Raw genomic sequence first — 14,097 nt, forward strand, 5'->3', positions numbered from 1 at the left:
CTTCCATATAAGTTTAATTTTTACACATCAACTATCACATCAATTTTCGTTTCTTATATAACAAATATTTTAAAACAAACTCAAAGTTGCATAGTAAAAAAGGGGGGGAAATATTGAGTCTAACAACATAGTCCAAACTTGAAACAAACCCTAATTTGTTTTTAAATATTTATCATTATTTAACCCAAAAAAAACATCAATTTAAAACAAGAAAAAGCAAAATTGTGAAGAAACTCCGTGGGAATAATGACGGACAAACGTCAAACGCGGACTGAACCATCTCGATCCTGTTTTTTTCACTTTTAACGGAACATTCTAGACGTAGTTCTTCCTAGAACTCTCCAGACTCGCTCTACCCATTACTCAATAAAATTCCGTATATATTCCAATTTCCATCCCCAAGGTTTTTGCAATTTTTGTTCTAAGCAATTCGTTCCAATTCAATTCTACCAATCCGTTTGTTCTTCAAATCTCTGCTCAAATTCTTTTCTCCATCTACTTGATCTTCTTCAGCTTTGTTTGTAATTCGTTAATGGCGGGAAAGGGAGAAGGTCCGGCCATCGGTATCGATCTCGGTACCACTTACTCTTGCGTTGGAGTTTGGCAGCATGATCGTGTTGAGATTATTGCCAATGATCAGGGTAATCGGACGACGCCGTCGTATGTTGCTTTCACTGACACCGAACGACTCATCGGCGACGCTGCCAAGAACCAAGTCGCTATGAATCCTCTCAACACCGTCTTTGGTATGTAAATTCGTTTGAGTTTTCTTTCTTTACTTTTGTTCTTTCTTGTGTTTGTGTGTTTTGATCTCGTGTTTCTTTCTTAAATCTTTCCGAATCGGAAACGTAGGTTTTTTTTCGTCTCTGGTATGTTTTTGTATCTAGAATTAATCTAAACAACAATTATGAGTATACTTTGCGTTTCTGAATTTGTGTGCAAATTGTGGTTTTGTTAACATATGTAAATTCATTTGAGTTTTCTTTCTTTCCTTCGTCTTTATTGTTGTGGATTCTGCTGTTCTTTCTTGTGTTTGTGTGGTTTTCTTTCTTTGCGTAGGTTTTGTTTGTCTCTGGTCCGTTTTTGTTTTCAGAACTAATTTGAAGAACAATTATGAGTACTTGTATAACTAGAAATTACTGTACGCGTAATCTTGTGGTTTTGAATTTGAGCGCAAATTCTGGTTTCGTTAACATATGTTTCGAAGAAATATGTTGTCGGGTTAATTCTTCAGACGAATGACGCTTGATTTCTGGAACTGTTTACTGCCTCTGGACTTATGTCGCTTTCTCGCCGAATTAGACGTTGTTCTTCGTATCATTCTGTTGTGTTAGTTTAATTGCTAAATTCTAACTATCGTTTACGATCGACAGATGCGAAGCGGTTGATCGGAAGGAGATTCTCCGATCCCTCAGTCCAGAGCGACATGAAATTATGGCCATTCAAGGTAATCGCCGGTCCAGGAGACAAACCTATGATTGTCGTCTCTTACAAAGGCGAAGAGAAGCAATTCGCGGCTGAAGAAATCTCTTCCATGGTCCTTACAAAAATGCGTGAGATAGCAGAAGCTTACCTCGGTTCCTCCGTGAAGAACGCCGTCGTCACCGTTCCTGCTTACTTCAATGACTCTCAACGTCAGGCCACCAAGGACGCCGGAGTCATTGCCGGTCTTAACGTCATGCGGATCATCAACGAGCCTACAGCTGCAGCCATTGCGTATGGACTCGACAAGAAGGCAAGCAGCGTTGGCGAGAAGAATGTTCTGATTTTTGATCTGGGTGGAGGAACATTCGATGTCTCTCTCCTCACAATTGAGGAAGGGATTTTTGAGGTGAAAGCAACCGCCGGTGACACCCATCTTGGCGGTGAGGATTTTGACAACAGATTGGTTAACCATTTTGTTCAGGAATTCAAGAGAAAGCATAAGAAGGACATAAGTGGAAATCCAAGGGCTCTCAGAAGATTAAGAACTGCTTGTGAGAGAGCCAAGAGAACCCTTTCATCCACTGCCCAAACTACAATCGAGATTGATTCTTTATATGAAGGTATCGATTTCTACACAACCATAACTCGTGCTAGATTCGAAGAACTCAACATGGATTTGTTCAGAAAGTGTATGGAGCCAGTTGAGAAATGTTTAAGAGATGCAAAGATGGACAAAAGCTCTGTTGACGATGTTGTTCTTGTTGGTGGTTCCACGAGAATTCCTAAAGTGCAGCAGCTATTGCAAGACTTCTTCAATGGCAAGGAACTATGCAAGAGTATCAATCCTGATGAAGCAGTTGCTTATGGAGCTGCTGTCCAAGCCGCCATCTTGAGTGGTGAAGGAAACGAGAAAGTGCAAGACCTTCTTCTTCTGGATGTTACTCCTCTGTCCCTTGGTTTAGAAACTGCAGGAGGTGTAATGACGGTTTTGATTCCAAGGAACACGACGATACCGACAAAGAAGGAGCAAGTCTTCTCTACTTACTCAGACAATCAACCTGGTGTTCTTATTCAAGTCTATGAAGGTGAAAGAACAAGAACCAAAGATAACAACTTGTTGGGCAAGTTCGAACTTTCAGGCATTCCTCCAGCTCCAAGAGGTGTTCCTCAGATCACTGTTTGCTTCGACATCGACGCCAACGGTATCCTAAACGTATCTGCCGAGGATAAAACAACTGGACAGAAGAACAAAATCACGATTACGAATGACAAAGGAAGGTTGTCGAAGGAAGAGATTGAGAAATTGGTTCAGGAAGCAGAGAAATTCAAGGCTGAGGATGAGGAACACAAGAAGAAAGTCGAATCCAAAAATGCTTTGGAAAACTATGCATACAATATGAGGAATACTATCAGAGATGAAAAGATTGGTGGCAAACTTGCTCCAGCAGATAAGAAGAAGATTGAAGACGCCGTTGAACAGGCTATTCAGTGGTTAGATAGCAATCAGCTGGCTGATTCGGATGAATTTGAAGACAAGATGAAGGAGCTTGAGTCAATTTGCAACCCCATCATAGCCAAGATGTATCAGGGCGGTGCCGATATGGGCGGTGCCACCATGGATGATGATGCTCCGTCCGGTGGCAGTGGCGCCGGTCCAAAGATTGAAGAAGTTGATTAAATGTTTCTTTTTTTCTTTCCCCCTTAAGTTTGTTCAAGCTTATGATAATGTTTTGTGACTGCCATTTCCGATTCGATCAAAGCTTGAAGCTTCGATGTTTTTCATGTAATTTTTCTTTTCGCTGTTTGAAGTATAATTCTCTCTTATAAAAAGTTGCCGCAGTCATAATTTCTGTCTCAAATGGTATTAAAATTTTCATCGAAATATTGATATTTAGTCATACTTTTTCAGTTTTCACATCTACATTGTTATTACAAGTAAATAAGAAACGTTTTGACTTTTTAAAACAAGCGAGGAATATGTATTTATTAATTTGAGTAAATTGTAAAAATCATCTCATTTTTTAATATTCAAAAATCAAACTGTATAATTGTCTTTTAAGTTTTGAGGTCTGATGAAATTTATCATTTGAAGTAAAATTGGGATAAAAATGATTAGAAAAAAAACGTATCTTTCGCGATTTGAAATGTTATATATTAATTTTTAAGTCTTGGATTTAGTTTCAACAATTTAGTTCTTTCAAAATGCTATAATTAAGTCTAGTTTTAATTTAGTTTTAATTTTAGCTTTAATATGAGTTTTGCTTTGTATCTTATTTTTTACTAAATATAACAATTTAATTTGTTAAAAGAATTATAATTAATTAAGTTTTATAATTTTTTTTTGTCACTTTTTAAATAAAATTTTATTTTTTATTTTTTTAATTAATTTATAGAAATTAACTTCAATTAGGTGTGTGTAAATAATTCGATAATCTGAACGACCTGAGTTATTCAACTCAAAATATGAAGGTTAGTAAAGATTGGGTTGAATTATGTGAAGGTTAGGAAAGGTTCGGTTGAATTATGTGAAAGTTAGTAAAGGTTGGGCTGAATTAGTTTTGTTCTTGGATTGGGTTTAACTTTTTCTATTTTTATTAGGTTCGATTGGGTTGGGTCGTGGGTTGACTAATTTGGATTGACCAAGTCTAATTTGAATTTATATATATGTATTTTATTTTTTTTTTGTTTAAAGTTTGATTGTTTTGTATTGATTGTGAAATTTTAATATTTTATCTTTAAAATCGTTATAATATTTGTTTTTGTTTAAAATTTGCAATAAATATCATAGATATTTGGTATTTAATATCTAGATTTTAAAAGATTTTAATTGTTGGTCATGTGTTATATATAAATTTACATCTTTTTAATTTTAAAAAAATAATAATAAAAAAAAAAAGAAAAAGATATAGTCCGATCCGACCTGAATTTTAATGGTTGAGTTGAGTTAGAGACTTTATTTGGTGGTCTAAAAAACACCTTCAACTCAATCCAATCCAATCTATGTACACCCCTATCGTCAATGATTGAAAATAAGTATCTAAAGAAAATTAAAATTAAAAATATAAAATCTTGAAAAATCAGATCAAAATAAAATTCAAATTTTAAAGAAAAAATTGTAATATTTTAAAATTTAAGGACTAAATGAAAATAAGAATTTAAAAACTAAATGTGCAACATTCTGAGAACAAACCTAGAAACCTAAAACATATTATTCCAATTACTATCATATTTCAAGACAGTAGGCTTATAAATTTATACATTTTTTAGATCTCTTTTATTTTTAACTATTCATTGATATCAATGTTTTATTGACATTAGTTATTATTTAAAATATTTTTAATTTTTTATTGGTTAAATTACCAACACAATTTAGAAAAAGTTGAAATGTACACCATATGATTGGCTTTATCATATTACAGGGACAAGTCTAACTTTTAAAATCATAAGACTAAATTATAACTTTATTTGGATTAAATTTGTAATTTAACTTTCTTTTTAATTTTATAATTTGTAAGTCATGTGAAATTACTTCATAACCGAACATTTTTTTAAGAAAAAAAACTAAAAAAAGTTCTTAGTTGTTCTAAGAAAAATACAATTCTTAATCTGGAGGGATCATCCAAGACCACTATAACTAGAAATTCTCCTTACAACATCCTCTTCCATTTCCATTAATTGTTGACAGAAACTCCCAATATCTGTTGCTTCATTCTTCAACGTAAATCTGAAATCTTTCCACTCATACTGACCAAATTCACCATTCACAGCCAAGCTTGGGACTTTCCCCAGCAAGTCAAACCCCTTGCGATCCACTGATAACATGTATGCATCCTTAAACATATGAAAAACAGAGTTACAATTCCAATTGCTACCATTTTCTAGCTTCCCTCACAAATCTCCATAAAAATGATGGACAAATATCATACCTTTACATTTGCATTGAAGTAAACAAGGCAGAAGAGCATCAGAGCTCTACGTCTTGCGTCGCTTTGGTTTATTCCGTCAATAAGCGCTGCCGAGAAAGGTGCTGAGGGGAATAAGAAGCAGTCTGGAAGTTAGCTTAAGAACAAACCACACTTGCATCAAGTAAATAAACGGGGAAGGTTGGGCAAAGTGGGAAGTGCCTACTCAATGAATCGGCTTTCGATGTGCTGAAGTCCTCTGCATCAACCTCATGCATTCCTCCTTTACTATCAATAAACATACTCGATCTAGCGAAAAGAAATCTCAGTTCAAAACATATCATTCGAAACAGATTCGAAGAAGAAGGGGGGAAATATCCAATACCTCACATCAAACTTATACATCACATGTTCTCCATCCCCTTTTAAGAATTCATTAAGGTGTTGGCTACGTGATGTATATTTGAGATTGGAGGATTTCAAGACGTTGGAGACTGTACTACCAAAGTCTTCAATGGCTTTCTGTTCATACAGTATGGTTTCTCTAAGCCTTTCAACAGCAACCTGAGCCTGTAATTAGACTACCCAATAAAGTCGAGATCAAAACATAATACTTCAAGGAACAGCTTGTAATCTGGTACTTCCAAAGTCGTAAACACACCCTTCATGGCATTAGAGAATGGAGACCTCAATGAAGATCTTTACATGCGCTACATACTATTACCAGACTGTAGTGTTTATATTCTAAGTTGGAAGGACGTGTTACTGTTACCTTTTCACTCTTAAGACGTATCATGTCTCCAGTGAGAGCAACCCGTGGTGGTAACTGCACGATGAAAAATGGACAAATATTCAGGGTATTTGCTAGCTATAATCTAAGCTTGAAGTCCAATTATTTGGGTAACAAGTTTTTTCCGGGAAAAAGATAACAAGATCGTGTATGACTTAGGAACATATTAAGTCTCCTACAGCAGAAACGTTTTGAAACGAACTTACTGCTCATACATCTCAAGCTCACCTTTTCCAGAGATCTGAACAAGGAAGCTAGAGGACCTGGGAAAGGACTGGCCACAGCAAATGAACTACGCTCATCAATTATTGTATTCTGTAGAAAAACCGAATAACATGTGTTACCAGTGCCTAGTACAAGGAACTCAAGTTAATTAGGGTCTATTTGATTGTGTCTTGTTTTAGGTTTTTCTGTGTTTCAATTCAATGATTAAAGACTCATAATATCCTCTGTATTCTAATCTACTACCAAAAACGATTTTGAAATCCAAGCCAAGTGTTGAAAATAAAAATTGCAGTATCAGAAAATGTTGGGTTCTGAAATTTGTACAAATTATTAAAAATGTTATCAAAAAGTGGAAAACTAAAAATTAACAAGCATATGTATAAGTGGTTTTTACAGAAATAATTTTTAAAACTAAAACTAAATCATAACGAAATAGGATTAGTTCTAAATTCTATATTGCAGGTGAAAAGAGAGGGAGTACGTAGAGGCAACAGGGGAGGGGAGTTAAGAAAAGATGTAAGACATCCTTCACTAATCCAAGTGTAATCCAAGTGCATAAACTACTCCAACTCTATGAAATGATTAGGGTATTTCTCATTGATTAAAGTAATCGCATTGGCAAACAATTGTTATGTCACTCAACTAACCAATACCAACATCAAAACATCTAATAGTAATTTGACATATAACAACGCTAGATACTAGATACGATAAGTCAATATAAATCCAAGTCAGGAAGTTCATTTGAAATCAGTTAAACCTGAATCTTTAGAGTAATGGAAGGCTTCAAATAACAAGTTCAAGAGTTCTATGGAAAGAATAAATGACTAAATTTGTGAAGAAAAATTATACCACGTTATGCAAATCCTTCTCAGGAATCCAAATGTATGGCCTTCCTTTCCTGATCATGTACATAACTTTTGAAGTGTGAATGTTCTCCTTGCTGAGACAAACACAACAAATCAAAACAAATCAGTAAAGGCGTTTTCTTAACATAATCTTCAATAAACCACAATACCATTCCCATCACCAACATAAACATTTTTCAGTTCACCAGTAGATTAATGACTAAAATGAAAACTCGAGTGTAAGAATATGAAAATAGAACATGACCCCAATTGTAAGAACAAATGGGTACCTTCCTTTAGCATCGGCTTTGATCGTATTGAGAGTACCAATCCAGTTGGAAGCAAGAATATTCTGAAACAACAAGAAAAAACCAGATTTAATTAGCTGCAAAACTAAGCTTCATTATACTAATTTCAGAAGAAGAGGGAAAGGGGAGCACCTTGCACCTCTCTGCAAATTTTAGGAGAGCAGTTTTGTTAGCCTTCATCATATTGGGAGCCAAAAAATTTGTAGTAGCGCCCGCCAAGTGCTCGATTAAATTCCTACTCTTGAGTCTTGAAGCAGCTCTTCGAGACGAGACGGCTCCGTGGTTGCTCGAGAAGAACGGAAATGAAAAATCGAGTGAGGGTTCTTTAGTGGGGGTATGGGTATTGGGCTAACCTCTTTTTTTTAATCAATTTTTTATTTTTTTTTAGTAACTGTCACATGAGATCGAATCTTTGACCTCAAAAGAAAAATGTCATGTCAACTACTAAATTCACCTTGACGTAATAAGTTATAGTGAAAGTTTAGGATTTTTTACACGTATAGCCTAAATAAAATAGTCTCAATCACACAATTGTCTTTCATATTTTTTTACATTATAGTTTTTAGTCTATTATTTTATACAAAATTTCGGTTCAATTTACTTTTTCAAGACTCTTTATATATATATATGTAAAGGGGATTTTCAGAAATAGAAAAATAAGAGAAAATATTTATACAAAATAGCAAATTTTTAATCTCCTTTGATGTGGTTGATAGAAGTCTATCAATGATAGAAACTGATGGAAGTCTATCATTGATAGACGTAGATAGAAGTCTACGTCTTATAAGTTTTTTTTTTTTTTTTGCTATTTTTGTAAATAGTTTGACGTTTTTTTCTATTTGTGAAAATTTTTATATATATAATAATATTAATACCAAAATATGTATACTCCGTGATATGTTCAAGGAGAACGGAAGTGAAAATTAATCATTTCCCTCTTAGCGACTGATGTGGTTTCATTCTTTAGACACTACAATCTCGTATCATTTTTCTTTGAAAAAAAGCGAGGTAAACACATTCCATGCTACCTTCGGCTCTCCACTATACTAATGTGCTCCAATATTTCTTAAATCAACTGTAGTTTTAATTGCAAACGTGGCCTTAATTGCCTTGATATTCCATTTCTTCAAACCAATAGCATGTTCAAGTGGATTGACCTTAATGCCTCATACAAGATCCTACAAGTCTTGGCCTTGGAGATACGATTTCATGCATGTGAACCATGTGTTTGTAATTATGAGGATTAAGCTTCTTGATTCCTTCAACAACGAGAAGATCTCCCATCATTCTCAGTAATGAATGTACTCCACAAGTAGTTGTGTCCTAAACAGTAAACTTCACGGTCTCAAATTGTACTCGATATTTGGAAGCTCCACCATGGCAAGCTAAGCTAGTTGGCTTTAATACATTTATTGAAGAATTTTGTACAAAAGAAAGACAAATACTAGGAAGAAAGAAACTTTTATTAAAAATGTACAAAAATAGACACTTTTGAGATAATACTTTTTTACTTCTTTATGAAGAAGTGTCATCCTATATGTTGTAAAACTTCATAGAATTCAATGAATGATCAACCATTCCATACACGAGTAATACATAGTACAGTCATCTATTTAATTTTCGATAAGCACATGTTTTGATTATCCAATTAATTTTCTACCTTAAAATTAACAATGATAATTCCTCCTCTACTTTAACAAATTACTTTTGTACTTGAACAAAATTTTAAAACAAGTCGGGATTTAAACTTCAAGGAAGAGAATAAGGGCTAGACATTTATTAAAAAAAAAAGAAAGAAAACAGAGAGATGTTTCATCTAGAATATCATTTTTATTTTTTTAGACGGCTCAAATATATTTATTTTGATAATTCCAAACTTGAATTTTAAGAAAATTGTTATTCCTAATCGAAAAAGTTCTTTATTTTTTCAAATTAAACTCTTTTTTTAAATTAGTTTTCTAACTCCTTTCTTACCTTTTTCAACTTTTATTGGAGGCTCGTATTAGGGGTGTACATAATTCGGGTTGGGTTGAGTTGAAAGATTTTTGTAGACTAACCCAAAAATTCGGGTTGACTAATAATGAACCCTATTACTTCTTTTTTTGGAGGGTCAACCCAATCCAAAATTTTCGGATTGGGTCTTCTGCTTTTTGTTTTTAACTTTTATTTATATATTTATATATATATATATACGAGTCGGGTTCGGGTTGACCCGATCCTGAAATGGGGTAACCCGAGACCCAACCCGAATTTAATATTTTTTAACATTTTAACCCAACCCAAACCGCGGTTGGGTAGTCCGGGTTGGTCGGGTTACCGAATTTTTTGAACACTCTCGTATGGTGATGTTACATAAATATCTCTATGAAAAGCAATAAAAGATGTTTGAGTTTCTTTTTTCTTGGTTATTTGAAATGGACCTCTTTCTTACTTTTTCAACTTTTTTTTTTTATACGATTTGAAATGTGATTTTTCGTAGCACCATAGAAAAAACAAAAAATATTTCTGAAGAGAAAAGAGAATGAAGAAATTTCTGTGTGGATTTCAAACAAAATGAACATAGTTGAATTTCACTAAAAATCTCGTAACGATTTGACTTCAAACAAAGATTATTTTTAAAGAAACATAGTTTAACTTTTTCGGGATTGGAATTTTTTTTTTTAAAAAAAAAAAAAAAAAGTCGGAGATTTTTTTATTTAATTTTTAACTTTTATGTATTTTTTCTCTAAGAAATAGACAAAATACGATTAAATTTGATTAAAAAATCCATTGTTGCAAGAAATCGAGGAGGTCCTTACAAAAGACATATTTTACGGAGTAAATTTCATTTAAAAAAAAAAAAATCGTAAATGTTATATCAAAACAATTCCTATAAAATTTCTCATAAATATTTTCTAAAAAGTTGATGCATATCCGACAAAAATATATACTGCATTCTACATCATTAAAAATCATTAAAAAGACATGAATAAGCCGTAAATGGGTCATTTGAAAAAAGAAAAAAAAAATAAAAATCTTACGAGATTCTTTCTTATGGGAAAATTTCTAGATTTTTTTTTTTTTTCATTTTCTTTCTGCTTTTTCCCATACTACCCTTTAAGGCTTAGTCGAATGTTTTTTTTTTCTTAGTGATGCATCTAATATAGTAAGCAAGATTTTGTTTTTTTTTGGGTCAGGTATGCATAGTCTTTTCAAGAAATTTTTTGAGAATCTCGCCTAAGGTCTTATCAATTTTTGTCCCTTCATTCATTATTCCTTTCTTTCTTTGTCCTATAAGAATTGGTCTTTGGGTCGAGAATCGTTAATTTGACTCCAAATTGAAACAAAATTAAAATTTATATATATCGAACTACTCCTATCACTACAAAATCGTAACAATAATTGTAAGTCCGAATCGATCCGCAAGGAAGTGCGATTTGTTTCATTAAGTTAATTTTCTAACTAGAACGGTAAATTGGAGGTTTTTGTGTGGAAAAGATAAATGCATGAAATTGAAATAAAATGGTAAATGTAATCTAGAATAAGAGTCTATTTAATTTCTAAACCAAGAGAGAGTTTCCTACACAATTTCTTTCATTAGGCATCAATTAATTACACTGAATCTGCCAACCCCTCAACTTATTAGAAAATCTAATAGCTCAATTAGCTAAATTCGAATCAAATTAGCCCTAATTCAATTTATAATTCTTCCTTCCTAGCAACATACAAGTTAAAATTGAATTGCATAAAAGTGTTCAATTGTTGAGACATCCTATAAACCGAAAAGCCATATCTTATAGCACGATTTATTTGGAAAATATTATATTAGGGCATACATGTATTTGGTCAAAAAAAGTCTAGACTTTACACATGCGATCCTAATATGTGCAACTAAATCAATCAATATATGCATAGGCTATGATGATTTTGCAAACAAGAATTTCAATAAACTAATTTGTCAAATCAATTTATAAAAGTTCATTAAGATTCAATCAAATTATCCCAAATAATTCACAACAATTCAGTTAAGTTAATTAGAAAACCTTCAAGAAAATAGACATAGGGCTCTTGCTGAAATAAACTAGATAGAAGTTACCTTAATTCATAGACAAATCCGAGATATACATCCAATTTGTTGATTACAACCCAAGACAAAAAGAAAAACTAACATAAAAGATACTAAATTGTGAAGGGAAAGGAAGAAGAATGGAGGTTAACTTCGGCCTCCAAAATTCAGCCTATTTATGACCTAAAACCAAAGGGAGGTATTTATAGAAATCTTTGCAGCATTGCAATACTAGAAACGACGTTGCAACGCTCGAAAGGAAAGGGCCACGAGCGTTAGGAAAAATGTTGCAACACTGAGCATTCTGTCAAAAACTCGATACTTGATGCACGAGTTCCTTTACTCGATGCTCGACGCTCGATTACTTGATAGTATTTTACTCGATTATACTTAATGACACTCGATGGCCTTTTACTCGAGGATAATTTTACTCAATTACTCGATGGCTTATTATACTTGGTGAAACTCGATGACATTTTGGTAATTTCAACTATTTTGAAGCTCGAATGCTCAAATCAACTCCAAATTACTTCAAATTAACCATGTTCTTCACCAAATGATTAATTCTACCTCTTGATTGCTCAGTACCTACAAAATAGGGAAATAAACATGTAAAATCCGATAACGAGCCTGAATTAAGCTAGGAATAATAGCTCTTTTTGAGAGCTATCAAACGGATTGATTTCATATGAGAAAAATACATATGAATTTATAGGACTTTATTTTTTAAAATTAAATTTAATCATACTATGTCTTTTTTCTCATAAGATCCTAGTCAATTTCTTATGGGAAAAAGTATAGAAAATTTTACGGGAAATTTAATTTTAAAAATTTCCCAACTTTTTTCTTAGGAAAAAAAACCTAAATCCTTGTTAAACCCCATTTCTTTAAAAGAAAATTCTCAATTTTAAAAGGAGTTCTTATTTTAAGTTGAATCTTTACAAGATTTCTTGGTGGATTTCAACAAATGTTCTTTTTGTTTGAATCCAACTAAAAACTGTCGTTCTCTCTTCTCTTCAAAAGCATTTTTTCCTCATAATCCCAAATGGCTAAGAGGAATGAAACCGAACATTCTTTTTTTTCTTTTACAAGGGTATTTCTGTAATGTCACTCTATGGACCCTCCAATAAAAGTGGAAAAAGTTAAAAGAAATTAGAAAAACTAATTTTTAAAAAATATGTTAGTATTAAAAACCAGAAAACTTCTTAAGTTAAAAATAATCATTTTTTTCAATTTTTTTTGACAACAAAAAAAAAACTAGAATTGTGCTAAAAGTTAAAGGGTGTTCAAAACCCGAAAAAATCGATCAACCCAATCCAACTTGTGCGGTTTGGGTTGGGTTATCAACTCATCTAAGTTGGATTGGATTCAAATAAATGAAAATTTTATGGATTAGGTTGGTTCATGGGTTCACCTAATATAACTCGAACCAACCCGAATTTAATATAAACTTTAAAATATATTTTTTTTTGTTACTTATAACACAATTATTTAAACATATATTTATTTTAATTTTATTTAATTCTAATACTTTTTTAATAATTTATTTTTTAACAACTCTTAAAAGTAATTTCTTTTCATTTTATAAAGAAAATTTCACTATATAAATTGAAATTGAGTTGTTAATCTTAATTCAATATATAAAAATAATAAAAATAGATTTTTACATATTTACATTTTGCTTTTTTTAGAACAAAATTTTAAATAAATGACCTATTAACTCGAACCAACCCAATCTAAATATTTTATGATTGGATTGGATTCATTTTTTAACCAGAATTATTTGGGTTGAAGAAATTTACAATCCAACCAATTGGTTTGGGTCTAAAAAAATCTTTCAACCCATGAACACTCCTACTACAAGTTTAACTACATTTTGAAAAAATAAAATGATGTAAATGATAGATCTACATCTTTAATAACACACTTGATATTTTCTTCAACTTCTCCTCTTTTTCTTTTAATCAAAAAAGAACTTCTTGCAAAAGCCAAATTACAATTCTAAATCTATCAAGTAAATGAAAATTGATTTTTAAAGAATTAAATTTACGTTTTGTTCCAAACTTTTTAAAGTGATTTTCAAATATTTAAAAGAGATTTTGAATTATTATATTTGGTTCTAAAAGTGAATTTAACATGACTCAACTATTCAAAATTGTATTTTCTATTTAAGAAATTATTATTTAACTAAATAATTGCAGTAAATATCTATTTCTATTTATTTTATTGTTAAATTCTTATATGTAAGATTGATATTTTGAATAAGGTGAATGTTTATAATAGATATTGAATGAAAATTCAAAAAATATATAATTGTTTGTTTTTATTAATGATTTAATGATAAGCTATATCTCATCTGATGTTCTTGTGTTTAAAATTTAAAAAAAAAAAAAAAAAAAATCACAAATAGCTAACCAACAATATTTTAATAAAAACTAAATTAAATAGCTATTTTGGGACTAATTTTCGGTCAACCACCTAACAAAAACCACATATCAACTAATTCCTCCCAAATCAATTTGAAATGATTTTATAATTTTTTAAAATCAATTTT

The 14,097-nt window shown here is 31.8% G+C and overlaps 2 protein-coding genes across 2 annotated transcripts; one reads left to right on the top strand and one right to left on the bottom strand.

The window, feature by feature from the left end:
* The first annotated feature begins 208 nt into the window (after positions 1-208).
* LOC120079676 (heat shock cognate 70 kDa protein) lies at positions 209-3,284 on the top strand. Its single transcript, XM_039033977.2, has 2 exons — positions 209-746; positions 1,374-3,284. Exons 1-2 carry the CDS (start codon positions 533-535, stop codon positions 3,101-3,103), a joined length of 1,944 nt encoding a protein of 647 aa, XP_038889905.2. The 5' UTR covers positions 209-532; the 3' UTR covers positions 3,104-3,284.
* A 1,616-nt stretch (positions 3,285-4,900) lies between these two features.
* On the bottom strand, positions 4,901-7,830 carry LOC120080089 (uncharacterized). The gene is made up of 9 exons (XM_039034645.2): positions 7,631-7,830; positions 7,481-7,542; positions 7,195-7,285; positions 6,346-6,432; positions 6,100-6,153; positions 5,713-5,897; positions 5,554-5,636; positions 5,352-5,452; positions 4,901-5,256 (listed from the first exon to the last, which is right to left on the bottom strand). The coding sequence occupies exons 1-9, from the start codon at positions 7,679-7,681 to the stop codon at positions 5,041-5,043; spliced, it is 930 nt and encodes a 309-aa protein (XP_038890573.1). The 5' UTR covers positions 7,682-7,830; the 3' UTR covers positions 4,901-5,040.
* Positions 7,831-14,097: the final 6,267 nt, after the last annotated feature.

Source organism: Benincasa hispida, chromosome 6 (genome assembly GCF_027475165.1).
Source record: "Benincasa hispida cultivar pf3 chromosome 6, pf3_genome.v1.1, whole genome shotgun sequence".
Classification (NCBI taxonomy): Eukaryota; Viridiplantae; Streptophyta; class Magnoliopsida; order Cucurbitales; family Cucurbitaceae; genus Benincasa; species Benincasa hispida.